The following is a 27,302-nucleotide window of genomic DNA, read 5'->3' on the forward strand; positions in this document are numbered from 1 at the left end:
AGTGTGGTCCGTGGACCTGCAGTTCTGGCACTGAGAACTTGTTAGAAATTACAATTCTTGGGCCCCACTCCACCCCTACTGAGTCTGAGTCTGGGGTGGAGCCCAGCAATCTGCTTTAACAACCCCTGCAGGTATTCTGATGGGCCTTGAGATGAAGAACCACTTGTCAAGTGCCCAGTAAAGCATGGCCTAAGCCACCAAACCCAAATCAGCAGCTTAGGAGGGGCAGTGTCAGTCAGCTGGCTTTTGAAACAAGATGTTTTCTCACTGCTTAAAAAACAGGTTCAGATTTATCCAAAGGATTTGAAAACTTATGTCCACACAAATGTTTCCAGTTTTATTTGTAATTGCCAAAATGTGTAAGCAAGGTATCCCTCAGGAACTGAATGGATAAACTGTGGTACATCCAGACGATGGAATATTACTCAGCACTAAAAAGAAGTAAGCTATCAAGTCATGAAAAGATGTGGAGGAAATTGAAATTCGTATTACTAAGTGAAAGAAGTCAATCTGATAAGGCTGCCTGATGTGATTCCAACTATATGACATTCTAGAAAAGGGAAAAACTTCCATACCATAGACTAATGGTCTCTGAGGCAAGAGGAAAAGAGAAAAGAAAAAAAAGAGAGAAAAAGGGAAAAACTGCGGAGACAGTAAAAAGACAACAATCTGGCAGAGAATTGTGGGGGTGGTAAAGTGTTCTGATAGAATAATGGTGGATACATGTCATTATACATTTGTCCAAACTCACAGAATGTACAAGAATGAACCTTAAAAAATGTCCCCCTCTGGTGGGAGATGTTGATAATGAGCGAGGTGTGAGAACAAGGAAAATGCGGGAAATTTCTGTACCTTCCACTTGATTTTGCTGTGAACCTAAATTCCTCTAAAAATATAAAGTCTTAAAAGACAAAACAAAAAGTAGGTTGAGACAGAGGTGATTGGGGTAGATAAAAATGAAAATTATGGCCTTTTGATTCAGACAATGAAAACTGAAGTGATCTTTTAAAGTATGAGTTTATTCTCCAGGTTTTCTTAAATATCCACAAATTAGTGTTTTTATTGCTGCTATATCCAAGAGCTGAAAACAATTTAAAATATGTACTTTTATCATACATTTAACACTTACAAGAGATAGAATGGAACTGTATGAATTTTAAAGATAAGTTTTTCAGATTCAGTAACATATGAAAGAAAATTGAGGATAATTATAGAAACAGCTATTGAACTCTTAAAAAAACATGGAAATAAAAGGTATTTCATTTTTTAAAAAATGGCTCATCACCTCTCCTGCTGGTTAATACACTAATGACAATGAAATTGAGTCAAGCGTTATCTTCTCCATATTTAAAACAAAGTGCTTCTTTTCATGATTGCCAGCTTTAGGTCTGAAATGTAAAACAGGATTAATTGAGGTTCTGAACAACTCAAATATTTTACTATTGTATTTTATGCTAATGAATTATTTTATAATACTAAGAAAATAAACTGGCGACTAGCTCGTAAGTTTGCTTGATTAGTTTGACAGGAAAAAACAAGAAATGGATGAACAGCTGATGGAGTTGAATGCGATTTGGTCACTGGGACACTGTTACAAATGCCACTGAATCATACACAGTCTAGTGTGACGGTGTGTTAAATAAAGACCAAAGACAGGCTGGGTGCAGTGGCTGACGCCTACAGTCCCAGCACTTTGGGAAGCCGAGGTGGGTAGATCACCTGAGGTGGTTAGCAGTTCGAGACCAGCCTGGCCAACATAATGAAATCCCGTCTCTACGAACACAAAAATTAGCTAGGCATGGTGGCATGTGCCTGTAATCCCAGCTACTTGGGAGGCTGAGGCAGGAGAATCGCTTGAACATAGGAGGCAGAGGGTGCAGCGAGCTGAGATACGCCATTGCACTCCAGCCAAGGCAACAAGGGTGAAACTCCATCTCAAAAGATAAATAAATAAAAACAAAGAGGAGGAACATTTGCAATCTCTCTAGCAATGTATTTGGCCAAACAGTCCAGGTTTGACAAGCCCAAAGGTAATGAGCTCCTAGAAAGATGGAAGTTAATGCGAAGCTAGTTTCAAATTAGCTTCAATTTTATTTACAAATTAACAATACATAATTTCATCTTCTAGCCTTTTCATTCAAAGGAAAATTAAAACCATTCTCTGTTAGTGTGAACTTCTGTTTCTAAACTTGTCTTTTTTTTTTTTTTTTTTTTTTTTTTGGAGACAGAGTCTCCCTGTGTCACCCAGGGTGGAGTGCAATGGCATGATTTCGGCTCACTGCAACCTCCACCTCCCAGGTTCAAGCAATTCTCCTGCCTCAGCCTCCCAAGTAGCTGGGACTATAGGTGTGCACCACCACACCTGGCTTTTAAATTTTTTTTAGTAGGTTTCACCATGTTGGCCAGGCTGGTCTCGAAATCCCGACCTCAGGTGATCCGGCCACCTTGGGCTCCCAAAGTGCTGGGATTACAGGCGTGACCGCCTGGTCTTTCCTGGTTAGTTTTTAAAAGATAAGTGATAGCAGATGTTGATGTTATTAATGTGACCAATGCATCGAATTTCCAAAGAATAAAATTAGATTACTTTAGTACTATGTCATTATTCACGATGACTCACAGCATAAATATGACAGATATCCCACAATTGTCTTCAGTCCTGGGATCACAAAACAGGACAATTGATAATTTTCCATTAAGTGGAAAATTAATTAGGAGAAATGCCATTTCTAGAATGTTTAGGTTTCTCTTTTTCTCTTCATTTGAATTTTTTTAAAGTAGACCTCACACTTTCTTCATTTAAGCATCATTTTAACCGTCTAACATTTGTTTTTTTATTTTCTCTATAATAAATCAAATTTAAAAAACACTTGCAAAATGTTTGTACCAATTGATCTCAGATGTCTCTTTGACAGTAAGCTACTTTTAATTCTGTGAAAATATTTAATGCTACACCAGTTACTATGAGGGAGGCCTGAAGTCTTTTTGCCATTTTTTAAAGCATTAGATTATCCAGTGTTCATTAAACGGAACTAAAGTTCCTACAGAAATAATGAATGTGGAACAATAATGATATACTTAGACTTACAAGTTAAAGCCTCAAATAAGCCTTATAAAAACAACTTTGTTACATTGAAACCCATGCAAAATACAAAGAAAGGGGGAAAGGGAGAAAAAAAAAAGCAGTCACTATCCCTGTTGAGAGACTGCCAGAGGATGAGGGCTGAAAGCAATCAAGCTACTGTGATTGGAAGCAGTCTGACTCAAAAAAAACCTCTATGGCTTACCAGACTGCTGCATACACACTCAGTCTAGACTTTTGGCCACAGTATCAAAACACAAGTTCTTCACAAAACACAGCTCATCCCAAATGTTCTTGTGTGCTCTATGTTGCTTTTCTATTCTACTAAATGATTGATAGCTTTACAACAAAATTTATTTTATTTAAAAAACACTTGCCAAATCACCCCACAAAGTGTTCGGAATCAGAGGTAACTGTAGAAAGGAAGTGTGTATATACTGCTTTTTATTGTAATATGTTTGTTAGTTGAATGAAAACAAACAGCAGCTAAAAAGGTTTCAAATAGAAAAACATATCTGGGTAAATTATTACACAATTTTTGTGTATTCAGACGACAGAAATGTGTATTTTTGCACCAATTGCAAATGCAAAGTTAACAATGAACTCAGGGAACTGAAAGGTCAAAGGGAGTCTCAAACATATTCACTATTTTAAAATTTAAGACAAAGAAGCTTAGAAAAAAACCCAACATATACACCATTATAACAGTCTTTTTTTTTTTTTTAATTACTTCCAATTTTAACTGTTTTCTAAAAGCATTAAGACCTTTATTGTAGATTATGTATCATCTCCTCTTTGGCTATGAGATGTGTAGTTTTGTTAACCAGAGACATTAATGAGTTCAGTTTCTGAGACCAGTCATTTAATAAATTATTTGGATCCTTGGGTCTCTGGAAGTTGATAATTCCTGCTAATCTGTCTACTTTAGCAAAGATGGTCTTGTTAACTACTAGATTTGAGAGAAAGGCTTCAGACTCCTGCAAGAGAGAAAGATGAATTAAGACAGGATAAATTACAGACGATAAACAAAACTTCAGAAAAGCATTTTCTAAACTCTTTATCCAAGAATATGCAGGGCTAAAAATTCATTTTTAAGACTTAGTAACTGCTCAGCTGGGTGTGGTGGCTCACGCCTGTAATCCCAGCACTTTGGGAGGCCAAGGTGGGTGAATCACATGAGGTCAGGAGTTCAAGACCAGCCTGGGCAACATGGTGAAACCCCACCTCTACTAAAAAATACAAAAATTAGCCGATACGGTGGCATACACCTGTAGTCCCAGCTGCTCAAGAGGCTGAGGCAGGACAATCCCCTGAACCTGGGAGGTGGAGGTTGCAGTGACTTGAGATAGCACCATTGCACTCCAGGCTGGGTGACAGGGCAAGACTCTGCCTCAGAAAAAACAAAACAAAACAAAAAAAAGAGTTAGCAACTGTTGACTTCCTGTAATAAAGTACTCACTTTACTGATATTCTAGGGAATGAATAGAATCTGAGTAGATTCAGTCAGGGGTGAGTTTGAATCTGCCTCCCTGCAAACTCGGTAACTGCTGGTATCCATGCCAATAGCATGCTGGTCTACTCCCTTTTCTACAGTTTCCCCTTAAAAGGCAGCATGGTAAAGTTAATTTGTTTCCAGAAATGCTGGGTTAGAATATACGCTCTCCCACTTGGCAACTACATAGCCATGGACAAGACAGTTGACTTCTAAGGACTCTGGTACTCTCATTCATAAGTGACAAGCGCTGATGAGTTGATCAAGGTGCAAACCTTCCAATTCTAATGTTCCATGATTCTTATCACCTAAACTGTCACAACTCCTTCTGGTGACAGACATGGCTTTTCAGGCCATTACTATACACTTCGGTTAACTCCTCTTTGTATGCTCTGCATTTTGTCACCATGAAATGGAGACCTGAAGACAACACCGCTACAAGTGACTCTGGGATCACTTGATACTTAGGTTATTTTTTGGTACTCAAGATAGCTTGGGAAACTTTCTAGAATTCTATTACCTAAACATAAAATTAAACAATAACATTGATTTTCTTACTCAATCTTTACAAGTCAATATTCTAAAGGAATGCCTACAAATAACTCAAAGTTGGTGTCTACTACTTACATCAACAGATAGATCCAGAAGCTGTGCCATCCTTTTCATTGTTATCCGAGTATAATACTTGGCCATTATTCTAATATTCTGGGGAAAGGACAGAGAACAGGGAGAATACATAACATTTGTCAGTAACTCTAAAAGTCCATTTATTTCCATATCCAAGTAAGTTTACTTGAACTGTTAGACTCAGAGCTTTTATTTTTCTATAGCCCATCATTGGAGCAAAGCTGATTCTAATTTTGAGTAACAAAACTAAATACACAGATATTTTGGTTTCTGCAGTTATTTGTGAATTACTATGAGTATTCTACATAGCTCTTTAAACATATAGTCAAAATATATGCTGTCACTAAATTCGTGGTTAAAAATTATAATTGTACTGAAATATTTTTTTCTGAGTGCAAGAATCTAAAGTTAACCTTTTCTAATTCTAACAAAAATGTTTTAAAGGCTAAAATCTAAAAAATGATTGGAGATTGGGTACAGGGACTCATACCTGTAATCCCAGCACTTTGGGAGGCTGAGATGGAAGGACTGCTTGAGGCCAGGAGACCAAGATCCCATCCCCACAAAATATTTTAAAATTAGCTGAATATGGTGGTGCATGCCTACAGTCCTAGCTACCTAGGAAGCTGAGGTGGAAGAATCCTTTGAACCCAGGAGTTCAAAGTTATAGTGAGCTATGATTGTGCCACTGCACTCCAGTCTGGATGACAGGGCTAAACTGACTCTCACTTTCTTAAGAGATTGGGTCTCGCTATGTTGCCCAGACTGGAGTGCAGTGGCTATTCACAGGCGCAATCCCACTACCGATCAGCACGTGAGCTCACTTTCAAAAAAAAAAAAAAAAGATTGGATACCATTTCAAATAATCATCACTTTACCATTGTTCCAATGACTTAAAGGTAGCTTCATATTAAATTTCTGAATTTTCAGTGGAGATGGTGTTGAAGTTAAGACACAGAGACTCCCCTTTACTATTCTTATTGGTAGTAGTATTAACAATAGCACTCAAAAAAAGGTTTGGGAACAGTGGGGAGAAAAATGAACTCATCTTTGAAGAAGATACATCTTCTCCTGTCTCTATCAGGGCTGACGGCAACACCAACACATCGGAAAGCGTGAGAAGCATTCTTCCACTCACTTTTCTTTTATCCTTTAAATCTAACCTTTTCCTTCATGCTTTAAGTCTAATCAAAGGCTGCATCCTATTGATTTCCTTCCTTAAAACAATCCATTCCCTGCACTCTTTAATCCCTCGGTACTGCCTTAGTTGAAGTCCATCTATCTCTCACTTTACTAGTCTTCTCTAGTCTCATCTCTCTCCAAATGCATTCTCCACATTCACTCTCAGAGGGACTTAGTGCTCAGGCTGTCCTCCTGTCCTTGTCTGCCAGATAACCTCACACTCCTCTTAGAAGCCTCACCTCAATCATCAATTCTTTCAACCTGATCATTCCTCCATGTAGAAATACCCAAGTTTCCCATAAGTCTCACTCCGCTCTCTCTATTTGTACTACGATATCTGATACTTTTTATTTATAAGTACATCTTTCCCTATCATTTTTAATCTTCTTATTAAAGGTAGAGTAATATCTTATTCTCCTGTGTGCCCTGGCACTTTGTACAGTGTCTGGCACAGAGAAGGCTCACAATAAATGTTTGCTATGTGAAGGAGTGAATGGTAACATAATACAACATAACAGCAGTGATAACCTAAGATCAAAGTTCAGGTTTAAGACATGCTACCTGTTTCCAAGACTAGCAAGTGAACATTGGAGAGAAATACCCTCCTGCCCCTATTCTTAGGAAATTCTGTCTGGTTTGCATGCTATAAAATTTTGGATTCTTGAGAGGTTCTGTCAAATAAAGCTTGCTAAAATATAGCTATCTTTTCTGAAAAGCCAAAAATAGGGAAAAAACCCAAGATGAGTGAGATACATTCCAATATGCTTTTGGAAATGTAAACATCTGAATACCAAATTTGTATCACTACTACACTGGGCATAGAAAAAAAAATCCTAAGTGAAGAATTAAAGACATACCATCCAAAATGAAGATTTAATTCTCAAATGTGAAAAATAAAATAGTTTATGCTCAAATTTGCCAAAGTTTAATTCTAAAAAGTAAATTCGCTAAAGGTTAAAATAAAAATTGTCATCTCTATGCCAGATTCTTACATGTTCAACAACTCTGTTCTTCAAGTCTTTCCACCTTTTTTCGCCTTCCTCTGTAGAACCAAAAACATCAGTTGCAGGACTCTCAGGGGAACCTTTTCTTAATTCCATTCCGTAGTCCTCAACAAGTGTGGACCAACGCATCAACTCCATTGTGGTAAAAAGCTTTAAAAGATCCCTGCAAATTGTATACATCTTAATATTCCAAATCTGTAAAAATTAAGTATTAACTAATATAATAGCAAAGTTCAAAAAAATCAACAAACTGTTTTCGTTAAATTTTATTTAGGAGACACGATTTGATTATTTATTTTACCAACTTTATTTCCATTTTTTTCCCCACAGTAGTTCAGAATACAGCATTCTCCCACTTAACACTCTGCTCTCTTCTGCACTGTCAATTTCTGAAATAACACTGTAAATGTACTCACGAAACAAAGAGAAATAAGAGCCTGTTGTGCTTATGATGAAGCAAGTCTATTTTATATAATAGATTTTCAGAAGTATGTCTTTGAAAATCACAAAGCTCTAAACTACTAATGGTGAAACTCTATCGAATGGTTAATCAAAAGCTGCTAAAGGGCCGGGCGCGGTGGCTCACGCCTGTAATCCCAGCACTTTGGGAGGCCGAGGCGGGTGGATCACGAGGTCAAGAGATCGAGACCATCCCGGTCAACATGGTGAAACCCTGTCTCTACTAAAAATACAAAAAATTAGCTGGGCATGGTGGCGCGTGCCTGTAATCCCAGCTACTCAGGAGGCTGAGGCAGGAGAATTGCCTGAACCCAGGAGGCGGAGGTTGTGGTGAGCCGAGATCGCGCCATTGCACTCCAGCCTGGATAACAAGAGCAAAACTCCATCTCAAAAAAAAAAAAAAAAAAAGCCGCTAAAGTAGACCTGATATGAAACTTCCACCTGAAAAGCAATTTAGAATAAAGTATATTATGATCTCGTTGATTGCTAATGTAATGCTAAAAAAACATTTCACCACTTTATCATCTCTAGTTTTATTCTCTAATATAATCTATCAGTAACCAATTAAGAAGTTAACACTTAGGCCAAGCATGGTGGCTCAAGCACTTTGAGACGCTGTAATCCCAGCACTTTGAGACGCTGAGGTGGGCGGATGACCTGAGGGCAGGAATTCGAGACCAGCCTGGCCAACACCGCGAAACCCCGTCTCTACTAAAAATACAAAAATTAGCTGGGTGTGGTAACAGGTGCCTGTAATCCCAGCTACTTGGGAGGCTGGTGCAGGAGAATTGCTTAAACCTGGGAGGCAGAAGGTGCAGTAAGCTGAGTTGGCACCATTGCACTCCAGCCTGGGCAACAAGAGCGAAACTCCATCTCCAAAAATGAAGTACAGAAGTATACACTTAGGTTAGCCAATTTTCTTTCAAAATGGAGTTTCTACTGCGATATTATCATGCTAATTTCAAAAGTACTTACTTGTATTTGGGAATTTCTTCTAACTTCTTGTCACCACTTATTCGGTGAACCAAATCGGACTGTTCATTGTCAAAAGGAGCCAGGATAACATAGAGTACAACACTCTTCAAAGCCTGAAAAAGTTGTACAACAAAGGTTATATGCAAGACTAGACATAATGGAAACATTGGCAAAAACTGAACAATCATGGAATAACTACATATCTATTATGTATGTTAAAGCCCTAAGGGAAAAAATATTGCCAGGCTACCTGTTCATAGTGTCTTTCTATAGTATTTAGTTTTTGCAAAACTATTATAATAAATCATTGCTAATCTGAATTACTACCTTAGCTGACATTTTTCTTGACATTCATTTTTGACAAATGTATAAAGAAACAGTTCTTACAACAAGTGAGAAGTATAAATGTGGAATGTATATATAAGCACTTTAAAACAGCTTTTGTAAAATAACTTTCCAAAGTAATGCCGGGTCTTTATCTGCAACCTTTATTAGGATGTGACCCACTGTACATATTTTAAACAGGAACCCTATATTTCTCCAAAAGTGAAACAAAATCTAAACTATTGCCACAATTAGACTGAATCAGTAATATACTGAACAACACTGAATAGAAAGCAGCACCATACAACTGCATCTAATTAGTGCAGTTAAAAAGATTTGAAAACTTAAAAATGCAAATTACTCTTCTGAATAAGAAGCCATGTCAATTACACGAATATATACTTACCTGTTGCCATTTCTCACTTTCTGCCTGTATACAGGGAGTATCATATATTGCTCTGTAGTGCTTACAAATAGACAAATAGGATCCCTCATGTTGATCCAGCTGAATCATTAAATTATAGTACTTCAACTTTAATTTCTGCAAAAAAGTTGACAAAACAAATTGGGGTTTATGGGTTTTCTTCATACTTTTAAAGTAAACTATAGTCAGAAATATGCTCACCTCTGTATTTTCTTCCTGGAAAAATTTGGTGTTAATTTTCTTGCTGATGATTTGTGTTCGAATGTAATCCTTCACAGCTAGGCAGAGCCTCATCTGCTCCAAAATAAATTCCACTCGCTCTTTCTTTTCCATTGACCCGTAGGTTTCCACCTAGCACAGTAATTCCCCAAATAAGTTTATAATACATTGCAATTTTGCAAATTGCAACAAAATTAAATAGATATTAAAATGTTCACCCTTGTTAAATAATAAGAACTTTCATATGTATGGGGAGGGTGCTGACAATTAAAAGCTAGTTACCTCTAGAAAATTACGATTTATAACGGATTTTTCCCCTTTTGGTAAAAAAAATTCTATGAATTTTAACAGATGTAGTGATTTGGGTAACCACCATCACAATGAAGATACAGAACCCAAAAAACCTTCCTCACATTATCCCTTTATAATCACACACTTCCCCTACTCATAAGCCCCCCCTAAGACATCCAATGATCTGTACTCCATCACTACAAATTTGTCTTTTCAAGAAGGTCAAATATAGTATATAATGCTTTGAGGCTGTCTTTATTCACTCTAAATAATGGCCTAAATTATAAGATTCATTCATCAATAGTTCATTTATTTTTACTGCTTAGTAGTATTCCATTGTATAGACATACCACAGTTTACTTATTCACCTGTTGAAGGATATCTGGGGTGATTCTTTTTATTATCACAAATAAAGCTATTATGAACAGGTTTTGTGAACTGGTTTAATGTAAATGTAAGTTTTCGTTTCCCATGGGTAAATACTCAAGAGTGGGATTGCTGGATCATATGGGAAGTATATTGCCAAACTTTTCCAGAGTGGCTGCACCATCTTGCATTCTCACCAGCAAGGAATAGGAGTTCCAGCTGCTTTGCATCCCCACCAGCACTGAGTATTTTACTGTTTAAATTGTAGGCATTTTAGCAGGTATGTAGTGGCACCTCATTGTTGTTTTAATATGCATCTTCTTAATGGTTAATGAGGAAATGACAATTTTAAATATGAAAAAAGATGCCATTCACAGGCTTTCAATCAAAATCCAATATAATTATTGGTCCCAAACATTTTGGATAAGGGATACTCATCCTATATTTCCATTAGAAAATACTGCTGACTAAACAAAGTTTTACCCACTCTAAAACACAATACCTTACCTGTAGCTCCTGTAAGATGGAGGCTGCCTCTTTTACATCACCATTTTGTTCTTTTATAGTTGCTAATGTTTTGGTCAGTCGAGCACGCTCAATTTCAACATAAATCTACAAATGAGAAATTTACACAATCAAAATTCTGTGGAAACGTGTTAAAATTTAAAAAGTAGGCTGTGTGTGGTGGCTCACACCTGTAATCCTAACACTCTGGAAGGCTGAGGCAGGAGGATTGCTTGAGCCCAGGAGTTTGAGACCAGCCTGGCCAACATAGTGAAACCCTATCTTTCCTAAAATTATAAAAAATTAATAGTGGTAGGGGCCTGTAATCCCAGTTACTCGGGAGGCTAAGGCAGGAGAATCGCTTGAACCTGGTAGGCGGAGGTTGCAGTGAGCTGAGATTGCATCACTGCACTCCAGCCTTGGAGATAGAGCAAGAATCTGTCCGTCTCAAAAAAAAAAAAAAAGAAAAAAAAAATTACTATGTTTAACAAATAATAGGACCACAAGCTACATAAATGGCACAGAAAATGCAAAGTGCCTTTTGAGTATTTGAAAAGTGTGTTATATGTAGTCCAATGTCTACAGTTAATACTCTAATTCTGATTTATCTTTAAATACAAGACTACCTTCTTTAAAAATATCTGATTTTTCTAGGTATTAAAGTTGTTAACATTTTTGTAGTTATAAGTAATGTTAGATTTATAATTTCCAACAAATTAAACACTAAAAATATGACTACAGTATAACCTAAAGCACCTGGGGAATGAATTTTCATGCTTAAGTTTGCTTACTCTATTTCCAATAATATCAAACTAATTACAGCTTCCTACAACTATCATGCATTTCTTACTTTGGTGTCTTTGAATATAATTAATTTCCTCTATGTCTAAAATGCTTTTCTCCCACACTCTGACCCTGTGTGGAATTTTTATTCATTTTTTTAAGTCACAATGTAAATCTGCGATGACTAATACCCAGAAAAAGCTAGACATACCACAGCTGTCACTATTTAAATTGATTCATTTGCAGAAAGGGATGTACAAAGACATTAATGGTTGAATTAAAGTGATGACCTTTTGCATATTTCTTTAAAAAATAAACATAATGTATACTTATACAAAATATCTACATACATTAAGTATCTCTGAATATAGACAAAACAGTTTGTATCATTGTGAGTTATGTCAACAGAAAAATTTACCTTGCCTTCGGTAACCATTCGTAGAGTATCAATTAATCGAAGTTTGATAGGAAGGTCTGTGATTTCCTCAACGTAAGTACAGCACTGTTGAACCATTTTAGCAACAGCCTAAAATATTAAAAACCGTTCATAAGTAAAATACATTCCTCACAGAGGAAAAAAATAATGTATTTTGTTGATGGAAGAGCAATGATTGAACTTGGTCTTCCCAAGCAACTCTAGACCTGGAAATATCATGAAGAACATCCCATCAAAATTTCCCGAATATCGAAAAAGTACCAAGTACCCCGTACAAGTCAGAAAAGGTCAGGAAAACCTCAGATGCAGAGATGCAGCCAAGCAGGAAAGCATGGAAGCAATGGCATCTGATTAAAGGGACAAAAAGGGAAGAGAAAGCAGAGGTCCACGGCTGCTTGAAGCCACGACCTGCAGATAACTGTGACTGAGGAGGAAAAAGGCAGTGGCAGAGGCAAAAGGTAAAACAGTTCTACCAGCTGGGTGGGAAGAGCCACAGTCACCCAAATTCACCTCAAGACGATGTGACAGTGAGAGCCAGAGACCCTCTTCCCTTCAGTTTCCTCACATGTTATATCTAGGGGCTGGAATACATTCCCTTAAGCACTAACATTCTGATCTAGGTCACAAATCAGCAAACATTTTCTGTAAATTTTTGCAAATATTTACAAAGTAATTATTTTGGACTTTGTGGGCCACACAGTCTCTGTGACAACTATTCAACTCGACCTTCTTAAAAACAAATGGGCGTGGCTGTGTTCCAATGACTTTATTTATAAATAGGCAGGTGGGATTTGGTTTGTGTCCCATCATTTGCCAGTGCCTGATCTAGATTTTAAGCAATATATCATAATCATTAATAATTACGCCCATGAGTCATCAAGAAAATGTGAAATTACATTAAATATATTTTAGTTAAGGCAGCAGAGAAATAAATAGTACGTCTCAGAAAGATTTCCATGAAAAACATTTAATGTTTAAGAAGCTTAGGCTAAACGTTTTTGTTATGGAGGTGATGCGATTTTATTTTAGATTCAGGGGTTACATGTGGAGGTTTGTTTCATGAATAGATTGTATATTGGTGAGGTACGGGCTTCTAGTGAACCCAACACCCAAACAGTGAACATGGTACCCTAAAGGTAATTTTGGATACAACAGGTAACCCTCACCTCCTTTCATCCTGCTTTTGGAGTCCTCAGTGTCTATTATTTCCATCTTTATTTAATTAAAAAGAATTTTTTTAAATGACCTGGGGCCTCACTTTGTCACCGAGGCTGGAGTGCAGTGGCATGACCATAGCTCACTGCTACCTCAAATTCCTGGGCTCCAGTGATCCTCCCACCTCAGCCTCTTGGGCAGCTAGGACTACAGGTATGTGCCAACACACACAGCTAATTTTTAAAAAGACTTTTGTAGAGACAGGGGTCTCACCATCTTTATGCCCATGTGCACCTACTGTTTAGCTTCCATTTATCAATGAGAACAAGCAGTATTTAACTTTTAACTATGTGAAACACTGGCTATTTAGAGACCCAGGCATTCCAGAAAGCTAAGGTTTTATTATACAACAGAACTCTTTCACTAAGTGCAAGGCTCTAGGACATCTAGTATCTCACAAAACATATGATCCCTGTAAAGTTAATTATAATTTCTAGAAGTGCACACAACTTGATAATTCTAAAACCTGTGCAAAAAATCCACGAACAGAAATCAGATGTGGTTAAAAATAACAACAGTAACCACAGTAGTCCCAACTTATCAAGGTTTTGCTTTCCAGTTTCAGTTAGCCATGGTCAACTGTGGTCTGAAAATATTAAATGGAAAATTCCATGTATAAACAATCTGTAAGTTTTAAACTGCACACCATTCTGAGTAGTGATGAAATCAAATGCAGTCCCTCACATCAGCCCTTGGTCCAGTGTCTCCACACTACACACCCTAGTCACTCAGGAGCCATCTTAGGTACCAGATCCACTGTCTCACATGCAGTGCTTGTGCTCAAGCAACCCTTATTATACTTCACAACGGCCTCAGAGCCCAAGAGTGGTGATGCTGACCATTCATATATACCGAAGTGAAGCCATAAAGTGCCTCCTTTACATGAAAAGGTGAAAATTCTCAACAAGGAAAAGCATAATGGATATATGGTTCCATACTGTCTGTGGTTTCTGGTCTCCAGAGGGGGTTTTTGGACATATCCCTTATGGATAAAGGGAGACTACTGTACATGAACACTCTAACAATGCAATGGGAAAGCTAATAACAACATTCTAATAAGAAGTGACCATCCTACTGCTCTCTGAAAAAAATGCAAGTAAGACATTAAGGAAGTTATAGTTGGAGTGACGCCTTGGGCTCAAGTGACAGAAAATAAATAGAAAGCATTAATATTAAGCAATCAAGAAAAGGTTATTTTCATTAATTTTTTTTTTTTGAGACACAGTCTTGCTCTGTTGCCCAGGCTGGAGTGCAGCAGTGCAATCTTGGCTCACTGCAACCTCCGCCTCCTTGGTGCAAGCGTTTCTCTTGGCTCTGCCTCCAGAGCACCTGGGACTACAGACATTTGCCACCATGCCCAGCTAATTTTTTTTGTATTTTTAGCAGTGACAGGGTTTCGCCATGTTGCCCAGTATTGTCTGGAACTCCTGGGCTCAGGCAATCAGCCTGCCTCGGCCTCCCAAAGTGTTAGGATTACAAGCATGAGCCACCGTGCTTAGCCGAAAAGATTATTTTCTTAACGTTACTTTCTAAGTCTGCTTAAGCAAAAAATTTTGTACTTAAAAAATGTAAGAAAAGTGGACTTTGTGGGTCACAGAGACATTCTGAGTCCCTAAGCACTTTCCATAGCTATGGAGACATAGGGAAAGGAGCATGCCTGGTTCCAGTTCTGGTTGTCACTAGCCAGCTGTGAGACAGACTCAAAGTCCTCTCTCTCCAAGAAGCCTTCCCCAATAAATCTAACCCAAAATATTCTCTTCCTCCTTCCACATTTCTTTGTACATCCTATTACTCTTGTGTCACTTATACATTGCCTAATGTATGTGTAGCAATTTTTAAAAATCTTAAAGCTACTTGTTAAAGATGTGCTCTAATTGCCGGGTGTGGTGGCTCACACCTATAATCCCAGCACTTTGGGAGGCCGAGGTGGGTGAATCACTTGAGGTCAGGAGTTTGAGACCAGCCTGGCCAACATAGTGAACCCCGTAACTCTACTAAAAATACAAAAATTAGCCGGGCGTGGTGGCGGATGCCTATAATACCAGCTACTCGGGAGGCTGAAGCAGAAGAATCATTTGAACCAGGGAGGCAGAAGTTGCAGTGAGCCAAGATCACACCACTGCACTCCAGCCTGGACAGCAGAGTGAGACTCCATCTCAAAAAAAAATGCTATTGTGATTTATATACGTTACTAACCAACAGGCTGCCAAGAGCAAGACCTATAGGCTACATGTCTCTTCACATTCCAAGCACCTTACATATAAATCTGTTTCTCCATTTAGAAAGTGACAGGGCCAGGGCTAGGCATGGTGACTCATGTTTGTAATCTCAGCACTTTGGGCGACGGTAGGAGGATTGTGTAAGCCCATGAGTTTGAGGCCTGGTCAACGTAGCAAGACTCCATCTCTACAAAAAATACAAAAATTAGTTGGGAGTGATGGTTTGTACCTATAGTCCCAGCTACTTGGGAGGCTGAGGGGGAGGATGTCTTGAGCCCATGAGATTGAGGCTGCAGTGAGCTATGATTGCACCACTGCACTCCAGCCTGGGTGACACAGTAAGACTGTCAAAAAAAAAAAAAGGAAGAAAAAAGTAAGGGTTAAGCAACAACCCCTACTACTAGCTCTGAGATCTTATGACATGAGAAACTAAAATTTAAGATGTGTGCTTTGAATTGTCCTAGTACTACACAAAACATAAATTTGTGTTGATTTCAACCTAGGTTGCTCCAAGACTTCTAATAAAGGGGCCCCTTCAAAATTGTCCTGTAGAGAGTAAGTCTCTCAGAAAATAGAGTAAGATGATGGTCTGTCTATTAATTGTCTCTCAAACCACTCAACTGGGCACCAAAAAGCACACTTGAATTTCATGGCTGGGTGTGGTGGCTCACGCCTGTAATCCCAGCACTTTGAAAGGCCAAGGCAGGTGGATCACTTGAGGTCAGGAGTTTTAAGACCAGCCTGGGCAACATGGTGAAACCTTGTCTCTATTGAAAATACAAAAATTAGCCAGGCATGGTGGAACGTGCCTGTAATCTCAGCTACTTGGGAGGCTCAGAAGTAGTACTTGAACCAGAGGGGTGGAGGGTGCAGTGAGCCAAGATTGTACCACTGCACTCCAACCTGGGCAACAGAGCAAGACTCTGCCTCAAATACATACATACATACATACATATATACATACATAAATTTCACATTCACGTATTTTAGGTTGCCTCAATTAAATATATGCCAATTCTTAACACTGGTGCGTGTGTGTGTGTATTTTTTGAGACAGAGTCTTGTTCTGTTGCCCAGGCTGCAGCACAATGGCACGATCTCAGCTTACTGCAACCTTCGCCTCCTGGGTTCAAGCAATTCTCCTGCCTCAGCCTCCTGAGTAGCTGGGATTATAGGCACCTGCCACCACACCTGGCTAATTTTTGTTATTTCTTGTAGAAACAGGGTTTCACAGTATTGCTCAGACTGGTCCTGAACTCCTAGGCTCAAGTAATCCACCCACCTTGGCCTCCCAAAGTGCTGGTATTATAGGTGTGAGCCACGGCACCTAGCCAACACTGTCTTTTATATGTATGTAAACTTACCTAAAGAAAAATAAACCAATTACAGTAACTCTGACTTTTGCAAAAAACAATTTAACCCACTTTAATACTATCTTTACCCTATAAGCAATCTAATTAATAAAATAAGAAATTTGGACAAGAACACTATATATCTATTTTTGTTCCACTACATCTTCTTTTACAATGTCCTTATTATTTAAAGTAAAAAATAAAAACCCAGAAACTACTCAGGAAACAGCATTTAAAAGAAGAGATAAAAATGTAAAAAATGAGATCTACTTGTACAGGGGAACATTTAAATATATCTCAAGAAGAATAAGGAAACAGTAAAGAAAACCCAACTTCACCAAAACACTAAAAGAGAACTTACATAATCTCTAAACAAAATACACAAAATAGTCTCTCTAAAAATGGCCTCAAAAATAAGTTGGAGAGCTAGGAACAGTGGCTCATGCCTGTAATCCCAGTATTTTGGGAGGCCAAGGTGGGAGGATCACTTAAGTCCAACAATTTGAGACCAGCCTGTGCAATGTAGCAAGACTCAAGCCCCTATGTCTGCAAGTACATGTGAGCACGCACACACGCGCATGCACACACACACACACACACACACAAAAGATTAAATGTTTAAGAGTTTATTTTTTTTTTATTTTTTATTTTTTTGAGACGGAGTTTCGCTCTTGTTACCCAGGCTGGAGTGCAATGGCGCGATCTCGGCTCACCGCAACCTCCGCCTCCTGGGTTCAGGCAATTCTCCTGCCTCAGCCTCCCGAGTAGCTGGGATTACAGGCACGCGCCACCATACCCAGCTAATTTTTTGTATTTTTAGTAGAGACGGGGTTTCACCATGTTGACCAGGATGGTCTCGATCTCTTGACCTCGTGATCCACCCGCCTTGGCCTCCCAAAGTGCTGGGATTACAGGCGTGAGCCACTGCGCCCGGCCCCATTTAACAGTTTATTCTTTTGGCAGACTTCAGTTTTCTCAGGCAGGCACTCTAAGCAGGGCTTGGGTCATCCTAGAAACACAGCCTTCAGCTATTAGAAACAATCTTAGTATTTAAATCTACATAGGACAAGGTGAAGGCCTTGTGAAGAGGAGGGCCCTTAAGGAGATAAATTTTTGTCAATATGTGCAGTTTTTGAGTATCAGTAATACCTCAAAAAGCTATCTTCCAAAAAAAAAATAAAGATAATATAAGACAATGAAATGATATTTAGTTATTATTAAACATTTTAAAACAGCATAAAGTGTTTAATAAAAGAGGTATGACAAAATAAATCTGAATATCAACTTGATAAATTATAACATAACCATTTAAAATAAAAATGGGGCCAGACACAGTGGCTAACGCCTGTGATCCCAGCACTTTGGGAGGCCAAGGCAGAGGGATCACTTGAGTCCAGGAGTTTGAGACCAGCCTGGGTAATATAGTGAGACCTTGTCTCTATGAAAAAATTAAAAATTGGCCAGGTGTGGTAGCACATGCCTGTAGTCCCAGCTGCTTGGAGGCTAGGTGGGAAGACTCCTTGAGACCGGGAGGTTGAGGCTACAATGAGCTGTAATCACACCACTGCACTCCAGCCTGGGTGACAGAGTGGTGACAGAGCCTATCTCAAAATAAGTAAATAATAAGAAAAAAATAAAAGTAATGACACCAAAATAGAACAAAGCTTTATGAACACTCTAAATATAACACAATTTTTAAAAAATATGCAAAAATAAAGACTAGAAGAAAAAACAAAACAGTTGTATCATTATGAGAATGTGGACTGAATTTTAAAACTCACTCTAGGATGTTATAATGTTGACTTAACACATTTTAAACAGACTTATAGAAGAGCTTTTGAAAAGTTCTTATTTAAATACAAATGCATTTGTGTTTTAAGCAGTCATGATCATGAACTCACTTGTTTTAACTGACTCCGCCTTTTGGATAAAAGCATAATATTTTCATTAAGTAAATCCCATTCTTTAGCCTCATAGCACATCTTCACTACTGCAACTAAGATACGGGATGTAGATACCATATCGGAAGCCTGTAAGGATGAAAATATATTGAAAGTTAATGGAACAATGTTCAATGAAATTAATGGTAACTGAGCTTTTCCCTGTAAACTACTCACAGTACGAGTCTGCTTTTCCAAAGAGAGAAGGGTTTCAATGACTTCTTGAAGTCTTCCTTCCTAAAACAAAAGATAAAAATGAAGAATAAAACAACACATGAAATCCGAATAATTAGTCTAAAATGAAATGGATTTGACACAGAAAAGGAAAAATCAACAGCCTGTTCTAGAGGAAAAGGACCACCCCATAACTACTTTTGTTTCTCTCCTTTCATGATAGTCCTTGCTTCTCCAGTGGATTCCATCAGTCAGTGGTTCCCTACTTGGGCCCACAAGCTATATTTAGTATTTTTAAATGCCTAAGAGAAACTGAACATATAACAATCATGTAACACCTGAGAAAACACCAAGTCTTTGTTCTGGATTCTAATTTATCAACTCAGTGTGGTAACACCTGTTTATCTTATTCTTTTTTTCTGAGACAGAGTCTTACTCTTTCACCCAGGCTGGAGTGCAGTGGCACCATCTCGGCTCACTGCAACGTCCACCTCCTGGGTTCAAGCGATTCTCGTGCCTCAGCCTCTGGAGCAGCTGGAGCTACAGGATTGTGCTACCACGCCCAGCAAATTTTTGTACTTTTTGTAGATAAAGAGTTTTGCCGTGTTGGCCAGGCTGGTCTCAAACTCCTGACCTCAAGCAATCATCCTGCCTCGGCCTCCCAAAGTGCTGGGATTACATGCCTGAGCCACCATATCTGGCAGATCCTGTTCTGATCAGAGACTCTAAGTGGTAGTCACATGTGTCTTTAAATAAAAGCAAGCCAGGTACAGTGGCTCATGCCTGTAATCCCAGCACTTTGGGAGGCCAAGGGGTGTGGGTATCTTGAGCTCAGGAGTTTGAGACCAGGCTGGGCAACATGGCAAAACCCATCTCTACAAAACAATACCACAATACAAAAATTAGCTGGGCATTGTGGTTCACACCTGTAGTCCCAGGTACTCTGGAGGTTGAGGTGGGAGGCTGGCTTGAGCCGGGGAGGTGAAGATTGCAGTGAACCAAGACTGCACCACTGCAATGGGTGACAAAGTGAGACCCTCTCTCAAAAAAAAAAAAGTAGAAAAATAAATGATTTCTTTATAAAGTCACTGTTACTGTAACAAATTATTTTAAAATACAGAGTTCCAAGAAAAAAATAAAAACAGTATCTAGTGCTAAAAGATAGGAAACTCGGCCGGGTGTGGTGGCTCACGCCTGTAATCCAAGCACTTTGGAGGCCAAGGCGGGCGAATCACCTGAGGTCAGGAGTTCAAGACCAGCCTGACCAACATGGTGAAACCCTGTCTTAATTTTTTAAAATAAAAAAAAAAAAAATAGGAAACTCTAATTTCTCAATGACTTCAAAAATAAATTAGTAATCATGCTTACAGGAAATGAAGGCCACCTGAGAACACCCATACATGCTATCCTGAAAGTTATGCTCTTAAGCAGATACTGATCCAACTGAAATATACTTTTTATTTTATTTTTATTTTATTTTATTTTATTTTTTTTGAGACGGAGTTTCGCTCTTGTTACCCAGGCTGGAGTGCAATGGCGCGATCTCGGCTCACCGCAACCTCCTCCTCCTGGGTTCAGGCAATTCTCCTGCCTCAGCCTCCTGAGTAGCTGGGATTACAGGCACGCGCCACCATGCCCAGCTAATTTTTTGTATTTTTAGTAGAGACGGGGTTTCACCATGTTGACCAGGATGGTCTCGATCTCTTGACCTCGTGATCCACCCGCCTTGGCCTCCCAAAGTGCTGGGATTACAGGCGTGAGCCACCGCGCCCGGCCTGAAATATACTTTTTGACAACTTATATTAACCTCACCACACCTCTATCTCATATGTAAGAATAAAACATTCTCCCTGGGATATACATTTGGAGATTGGAACAATAAAACTCAAATAATACAAACATAAATGATAATACACCAGGACTAAAACAAGTTATCCTATCAGGAACCACATATTTTGATAAAACCAAAACCAACATACAGCACAAAAATTGCACCACTGGCCAGGCATGGGGTCTCATATCCTGTAATCCCAGCACTTTGGGAGGCTGAGCTGGGAGGATCACTTGGGCCCAGGAATTTGAGACCAGTCTGGAAAACAGGGCGAGATCCTGTCTCTACAAAACATGTAAAAATTAGCTGGGCAGGCCGGGTGTGGTTACTCCTGCCTGTAATCCCAGCACTTTGGGAGGCCAAGGATGGGGTGGATCACCTAAGGTTAGGAGTTTGAGAACAGCCTGACCAACGTGGTGAAACCTCGTCTCTACTAAAAATATAAAAATTAGCTGGGCGTGGTGGCATGTGCCTGTAATCCCAGCACTTTGGGAGGCTGAGCAGGTGGATCATGAGGTCAAGAGATCGAGACCATCTTGGCCAACATGGTAAAACCCTGTCTCTACTAAAAATACAAAAAATTATCTGGCTGTGGTGGCGCTCGCTTGTAGTCCTAGCTACTTGGGAGGCTGGGGCAGGAGAATTGCTTGAACCTGGGAGGCGGAGGTTTCAGAGAGCTGAGATCAAGCCACTGCACTCTAGCCTGGCAACAGAGCAAGACTCTGTCACAAAAAAAAAAAAGTAAAAAATGCATGTATTTAACATGCTTATATTAATAACTATCATGTAAACACCTCTGACAATAAATTGAAATGAGTATTATTTAAAAATTTTCTGTGGCCGGGCGCGGTGGCTCACGCCTGTAATCCCAGCACCTTGGAGGCCGAGGCGTGTGGATCACGAGGTCAAGAGATCGAGACCATCCCGGTCAACATGGTGAAACCCCGTCTCTACTAAAAATACAAAAAATTAGCTGGGCATGGTGGTGCGTGCCTGTAATCCCAGCTACTCAGGAGGCTGAGGCAGGAGAATTGCCTGAACCCAGGAGGCGGAGGTTGCGGTGAGCCGAGATTGCGCCATTGCACTCCAGCCTGGGTAACAAGAGCGAAATTCCGCCTCAAAAAAAAAAAAAAAAAAAAAATTTCTAATCGAAAATGAAAATTTTTTTACCTTAATGACATTCATGAATGGTACATGAGTACTATCCTTTCTACTGATGAAAAAAACTTACTAAATTAAATAGCTTCTGAATTATGGGCATAAATAATGTTTTGACTTTTTAAAAAATACTGCTGCCATATTTTTCTAAGATAACTTAAACATGCATGAATTTTCCATGCAGCACAGCATATATGCTGTATAGCCCCTGTCTGAACTTATTTTAATTAAATCTGAAATATATGATTATTAACATATTTTAACAATATTTCCTTTTTGGAGAGCCCTAGTTCTCCTTTCTCTGAAAGTTCTATAGATTTATGTATATAATAAATACTGGCTAAACGTTCATCAGAGGAAAAACACAATGAACAAATCTATAAATTCTCCAAAGTTGAAAGCTAATAAATCCTAAAAGATGAAAGAATCTTAGAACTAGAAAGACTGGTAGGGAGTATTTAATTCAATCACTTCATTTTAGAGATTAAAAAGACTGAGGACTAAACAGCTTAAATGACTTGCTTAGTCCCAAAAAGAATCAGCACAACTAGATCCGGGGCTCTTTCCTCAAGGTCCAAAGCTCTCTCCACTACAATGCGGTGCTTCCCCCACCATACTAGTTTAAATCTCACCTTCTGCTTTGATCAAAGTAATCTCTATGGTTACCATTTGGCAACAAAATAAAGGGTAAAAATAGTTAAAATGCAAAATACTGTTTAATGACAGTCACCTGTCAGATTTGCAATTACCATTACTGTGATCACTAGCGTGTGGTTTAATACATGGTATTCTAATTCAGAAGCATGGGTATTAAAGAATTGCATCACACATGTGAGAGAATCACACAGTGGCCTAAAGCCATGGTCTGGAGTATCGTCATTTTCTCACAAATGCATTTTTGGATAACGCTCTCTGAAAGTCAGTAGTCACTTACCACCTCTTCCTTTCATACTCAACCCTACTGACTCTACTCTGCAATTACCCCAAACTATATGCTATTTGGGTGTTTACTTGTCTTTCTAGTCTCAGTAGAATATAAACTCAGTAAGAGCAAGGAGCTTGTCTATATTGTTCATCACTGCAGTTCAGTGAGCTGCATCACACCAAGCACATGCCACTGCTTCTGCAGATACTATGGTCCATCCTTTTATCCTTGTATCAGTGACAGAGGCACACAGCTGACCTCCTAAGTGGTCTGTAAGTTCCTTTAGGGCTGGATCCTTGTTTAATTGTTACTTCTCTTTGCACCAACCTCCACAAAATATGTGTTGAATGGATTGGCACATACCTGATCTATATTCAGTTGATCTTAATGGCTGACAATTCCTAATTCTTACTGTCACAATAAGCAGGATGTGACAAATTATATGGTTGACAATTGAGTGCTATTTGAAGGACACTACCATCATTTATTTTATAATTACAATTCATTTAATACAATTTTTTTTCCAGCTCTCAGCTCATGTTCTTCTTGGGACATTTAATACAATTTCTAATTTTCACCCCCACCCTTTTCTCCCAATCTTCCATGTTCTACCCTATGGCTAAACATCCTCCTCCTCTTCCTGTCTATTCACACAGTTCCTGAAATTCCAACTCCTTGATGCTGCCTTTCAACTCAGAAGGAACAATAAGGTTAGAGTTATCCAAAACCAACCTGGTAGAACATGTGACTCATTTTTCTTATTAAAATAATCCTTGTAAATTCCATAAGTGACTAATGAGTTTGTTCAATATCCATACATGTTGGGTATCTGTAAGTTCTGTTTGCGCCTCCTTCAATTCCTTAAATGAATCCAATCTTACAATGATTTGTTACACAACCTAAACAAGTAAGAAAAAGGCTGATAAAAAGTCACCACAGCCAGGCGTGGTAGCTCACACCTGTAATCCCAGCACTCTGGGAGGCGGAGATGGGCGAATCACTTGAGGTCTGGAGTTCGAGACCAGCCTGGTCAACCTGGTGAAACACTGTCTCTGCTGAAAATAGAAAAATTAGCCAGGCATGGCGCTATGTGCCTGTAATCCCGCTACTCGGGAGGCTGAGGCACAAGAATCGCTTGAACCTGGGAGGGGGAGGTTGCAGTGAGCCGAGATCACGCCACTGCACTCCAGCCTGGGCAACAAAGCGAAACTCGGTCTCAAAAAAGTCACCACAAATAGCTGAAATTTAAAGCCAGTCCAATACTCCCCCTGCATAGTCCAACTTTTAAAGTGACCTATTCCTTAAAGGAGTCTCTTTTGTTTAAGCTAACAATGTGAACTGTTTTACATTTTACTTGCTCTTTATTTTTAACATTAACCATAAGAGGCTGCAGGTGACAAAAAGAAATGAAAAGACATTAAACCAGGTATGTGCCTGTAATAGGCAGGAGGATCTCTTAAGCCCAGGAATTTGAGACTGCTAAGTTTGTGGGAGTTACTTATATCCTATTGCTCAAGGTCATTAACAAGGTCTGATTTTTCACAAAAAAATTTTGCAACCTCCAGCATAAATGGGTTAAGAGGAAGGAGAATCAAAGGATACATTCAATTTAAGAATGTAAGTAGTCCTCAAATAACTATGTGCCAAATATGCCATAATTGAAAAGAGAATGAGAAACCCTCAATATATTAAGAACTGCTAAATACCGTATCTTTACAGTTCAGAAAAGGCCCTCCTTAGATTAATTTTTAACTCCTGAATACAAGGCGAAGAGATAACCATCATCAAGAACTAGTATCACTTTTACTAACACTCCATCAATCTGATGCAGGGTGTTCATACACCAATCACGGAGGCAGTAGAATGGTTAAAAATACAGGCTCTGGTCGGGAGTTCAACCTGACCAATATGGTGAAACTCTGTCTCTACTAAAAATACAAAAATTAGCTGGGCGTGGTGGAAGGTGCCTGTAGTCCCAGCTACTCGAGAGGCTCTTAATCCCCAATTGGCAAAGATTCTCTGAAGGTGAAGAGCTGCTGCCTCCTTTTCTGAGCAGGTACTCAGAAGTTTAGGTTTTTGGCCGGCTGCGGTGGCTCACGCCTGTAATCCCCCCACTTTGGGAGGCCAAGGCGGGTGGATCACTTTAGGTCAGGAGTTCGAGACCAGACCTGGCCAACATGGTCTCCACTAAAAATACAAAAATTAGCCAGGTGTGATGGCACCTGTAGTCCCAGCTACTTGAGAGGCTGAGGCAGATGAATTGCCTGAACCCAGGAGGCAGAGGTTGCGGTGAGCCGAGATCGCGCCATTGCAATCCAGCCTGGGTAACAAGAGCGAAACTCTGTCTCAAAAAAAAAAAAAATTCAGGTTTTCTTTACAATTGGCTCACTAGGCAGGACAGCATGGTGTGTGAGAGTACAAGCTCCAGAATCTACAATCGGCCTGCCTGGGTTTGCTTCTTGGGGTCACCACTTTATTAGCTGTATGATCTTGGGGCATATTACTCAACTTTTTCTAGCCCAAGTTTTCTTATCTGTAAAATAAGAGTAATAATAATAGCTACTGCATAGGGCTGAGGTGAGGATCAGATGGCTTAGTACATGTAAGCACAGTGCCTGATACTGCAGAAACTACTCAACGAATGTCAGCTATTGTTATCTGTCTGGCACTGGGGGCAGCTGAGTTTTCCCACCCTTAGGTAACTGATGTTTGTTTATGCTAGCTGCTAGAAAGCTCTTAATGAATTTATGGCTCCTCCTCAGCAAGCATACTGAACCTAAGATATACAGAGTAGCAACTTACCACCTTTCTTCATCCTTGTTGTCTGGAAAGCTCGTTAAACTCTTACAGTGCAGACTTGTCTTTACTTCTGTAGTTCCGTCTCCAGTAATGGCTTCACCCCACCCCAATCTTATTAATTCTTCAAGACCCAATACAAACGTGAGCCTTCCTGTAAAACCTTCCCTTATGGCACCATTAAGAATGCATAGCTTCCTTCTCGGTGTTCCTGTAACACTTTTCCCTTGTATGGTCCTCACCACCATGCATGACTTGACTAATTCATTACGTACATCAACTCCTAAAGGATAGGGTCCTGTGTTACTCATCTTTGTACTATCACTTTCCTGCCTCTTCTCCAAGCCAAAGACCAGGCACATAGCCATGATCCATAAACGATGTAATGACATAAATTGATTCGGCAACAGCAATAGAACGATACTCTCTGATCTAGCCTGAATACTGAAGCGGCCTTATTCTCTGGTAAACTCCTAAGGTAAATGTTACTTAAACAGCATCCAAGAAAAGACCAAAAGTAAAACGGAGCCCTAAGTTAAACAGGGGGAAGTGATCATCTGTTTTGGGGAGGGTCTGGGAAGCCATAGGCGCGGGCGTACTCCGCAGTCCTGGCTGGGCCGACCTGGGGTCTCCCACTCGTGCCATCCCAACTAGGGCTGAGCAGGTAATGGGGGGGAATGCACGCTCCAGCCCGCAGGCCCCCTGAGGCCTAAGCAGGCTCCGCGCCGTGACTCAGCCCCTGGCGCCCGCCAACAGCCAGCCGGCCTCTCCTCACCTTGGCTAGCTTCGCACACTCGGGTAGGCGCTGATCCACCGTGGCGCTGTAGTCCACCTCCATCTTGACGATGCGCCCATCAGCCCGCTCCGACCCGCCGTCCGCCATGGTCCCCGCCTGAGCGTCCCTTGCTGTCCCCCTGCTTCGGCCACCACTCGTCACTCACACCGGAAGCCGTCCGCGCGCCCGCTCAGGCAGTGCATCGGGAGCCCACGCGAAGGACCCCTCGAGGCCCCCGTCGCTGGTCGCTAGTCAGGCACTGCCGCGGACAGCCCTGAGGGTGGGGCTTGGGGCACGCTGGGCGGGCCTCGCCGCTTCACCCTGCAGCCCGCGTCTGGTTTTGCCTCTGGGAACATCGGCCTTTTAATATCTAAAATTTACGATGAAAAACGCGAGTGTAATAGAACAGACCATCTCATATATTCCTACACCCCTGCTTCGAAATATAATTTCTTAGGACCGTGGGCAATCGCTTAACTTTTTTTGGATCTCGGTTTTCTCATTTCTGCATTAGGAGGCTGAAATAAACCTTAAAGTAGAAAGTTCTAAGGTTTTATCTAGTTGAGAATCTTGGTGGCTTAATCTGTGGGATCTCTGAAAGCTCCTAAGACATGGTAACAGCTCAGTCATTTAACAAGCAAAGTGATTTGTTTGTTTTCGTTTTTACTATAATCCACTAAGTTGGAAAAAGAAAAGTTAGAAAGACATTTTATTTGTTATTCCTGTAGGACTTTGTGAGCATCAAACGAGAT

At 39.8% G+C, this 27,302-nt stretch overlaps 1 protein-coding gene across 3 annotated transcripts; it reads right to left on the reverse strand.

Annotated features, from left to right (window-relative positions):
- Positions 1 to 998: 998 nt before the first annotated feature.
- On the reverse strand, positions 999 to 26,726 carry PSMD12 (proteasome 26S subunit, non-ATPase 12). Of its 3 annotated transcripts, none has more exons than XM_012453862.3 (12): positions 26,551 to 26,726; positions 19,069 to 19,128; positions 18,853 to 18,981; positions 12,148 to 12,255; positions 10,950 to 11,054; positions 9,768 to 9,917; positions 9,549 to 9,683; positions 8,819 to 8,931; positions 7,373 to 7,547; positions 5,199 to 5,276; positions 2,484 to 4,056; positions 999 to 1,747 (listed from the first exon to the last, which is right to left on the reverse strand). In XM_012453862.3, the coding sequence occupies exons 1-11, from the start codon at positions 26,656 to 26,658 to the stop codon at positions 3,847 to 3,849; spliced, it is 1,371 nt and encodes a 456-aa protein (XP_012309285.1). In that variant the 5' UTR covers positions 26,659 to 26,726; the 3' UTR covers positions 999 to 1,747; positions 2,484 to 3,846. The 3 variants fall into 3 exon arrangements, with proteins under 3 accessions (XP_012309285.1, XP_064225754.1, XP_021526545.1); XM_064369684.1 differs by having other exon boundaries at positions 999 to 1,719; positions 2,445 to 4,056; XM_021670870.2 differs by lacking the exons at positions 999 to 1,747; positions 12,148 to 12,255 and having other exon boundaries at positions 3,507 to 4,056.
- Between the last annotated feature and the right edge of the window lie 576 nt (positions 26,727 to 27,302).

The sequence above is a fragment of the Aotus nancymaae genome, unplaced genomic scaffold, assembly GCF_030222135.1.
Source record: "Aotus nancymaae isolate 86718 unplaced genomic scaffold, 86718_ANA_hifiasm-v0.15.2.pri h1tg000089l, whole genome shotgun sequence".
Lineage (NCBI taxonomy): Eukaryota > Metazoa > Chordata > Mammalia > Primates > Aotidae > Aotus > Aotus nancymaae.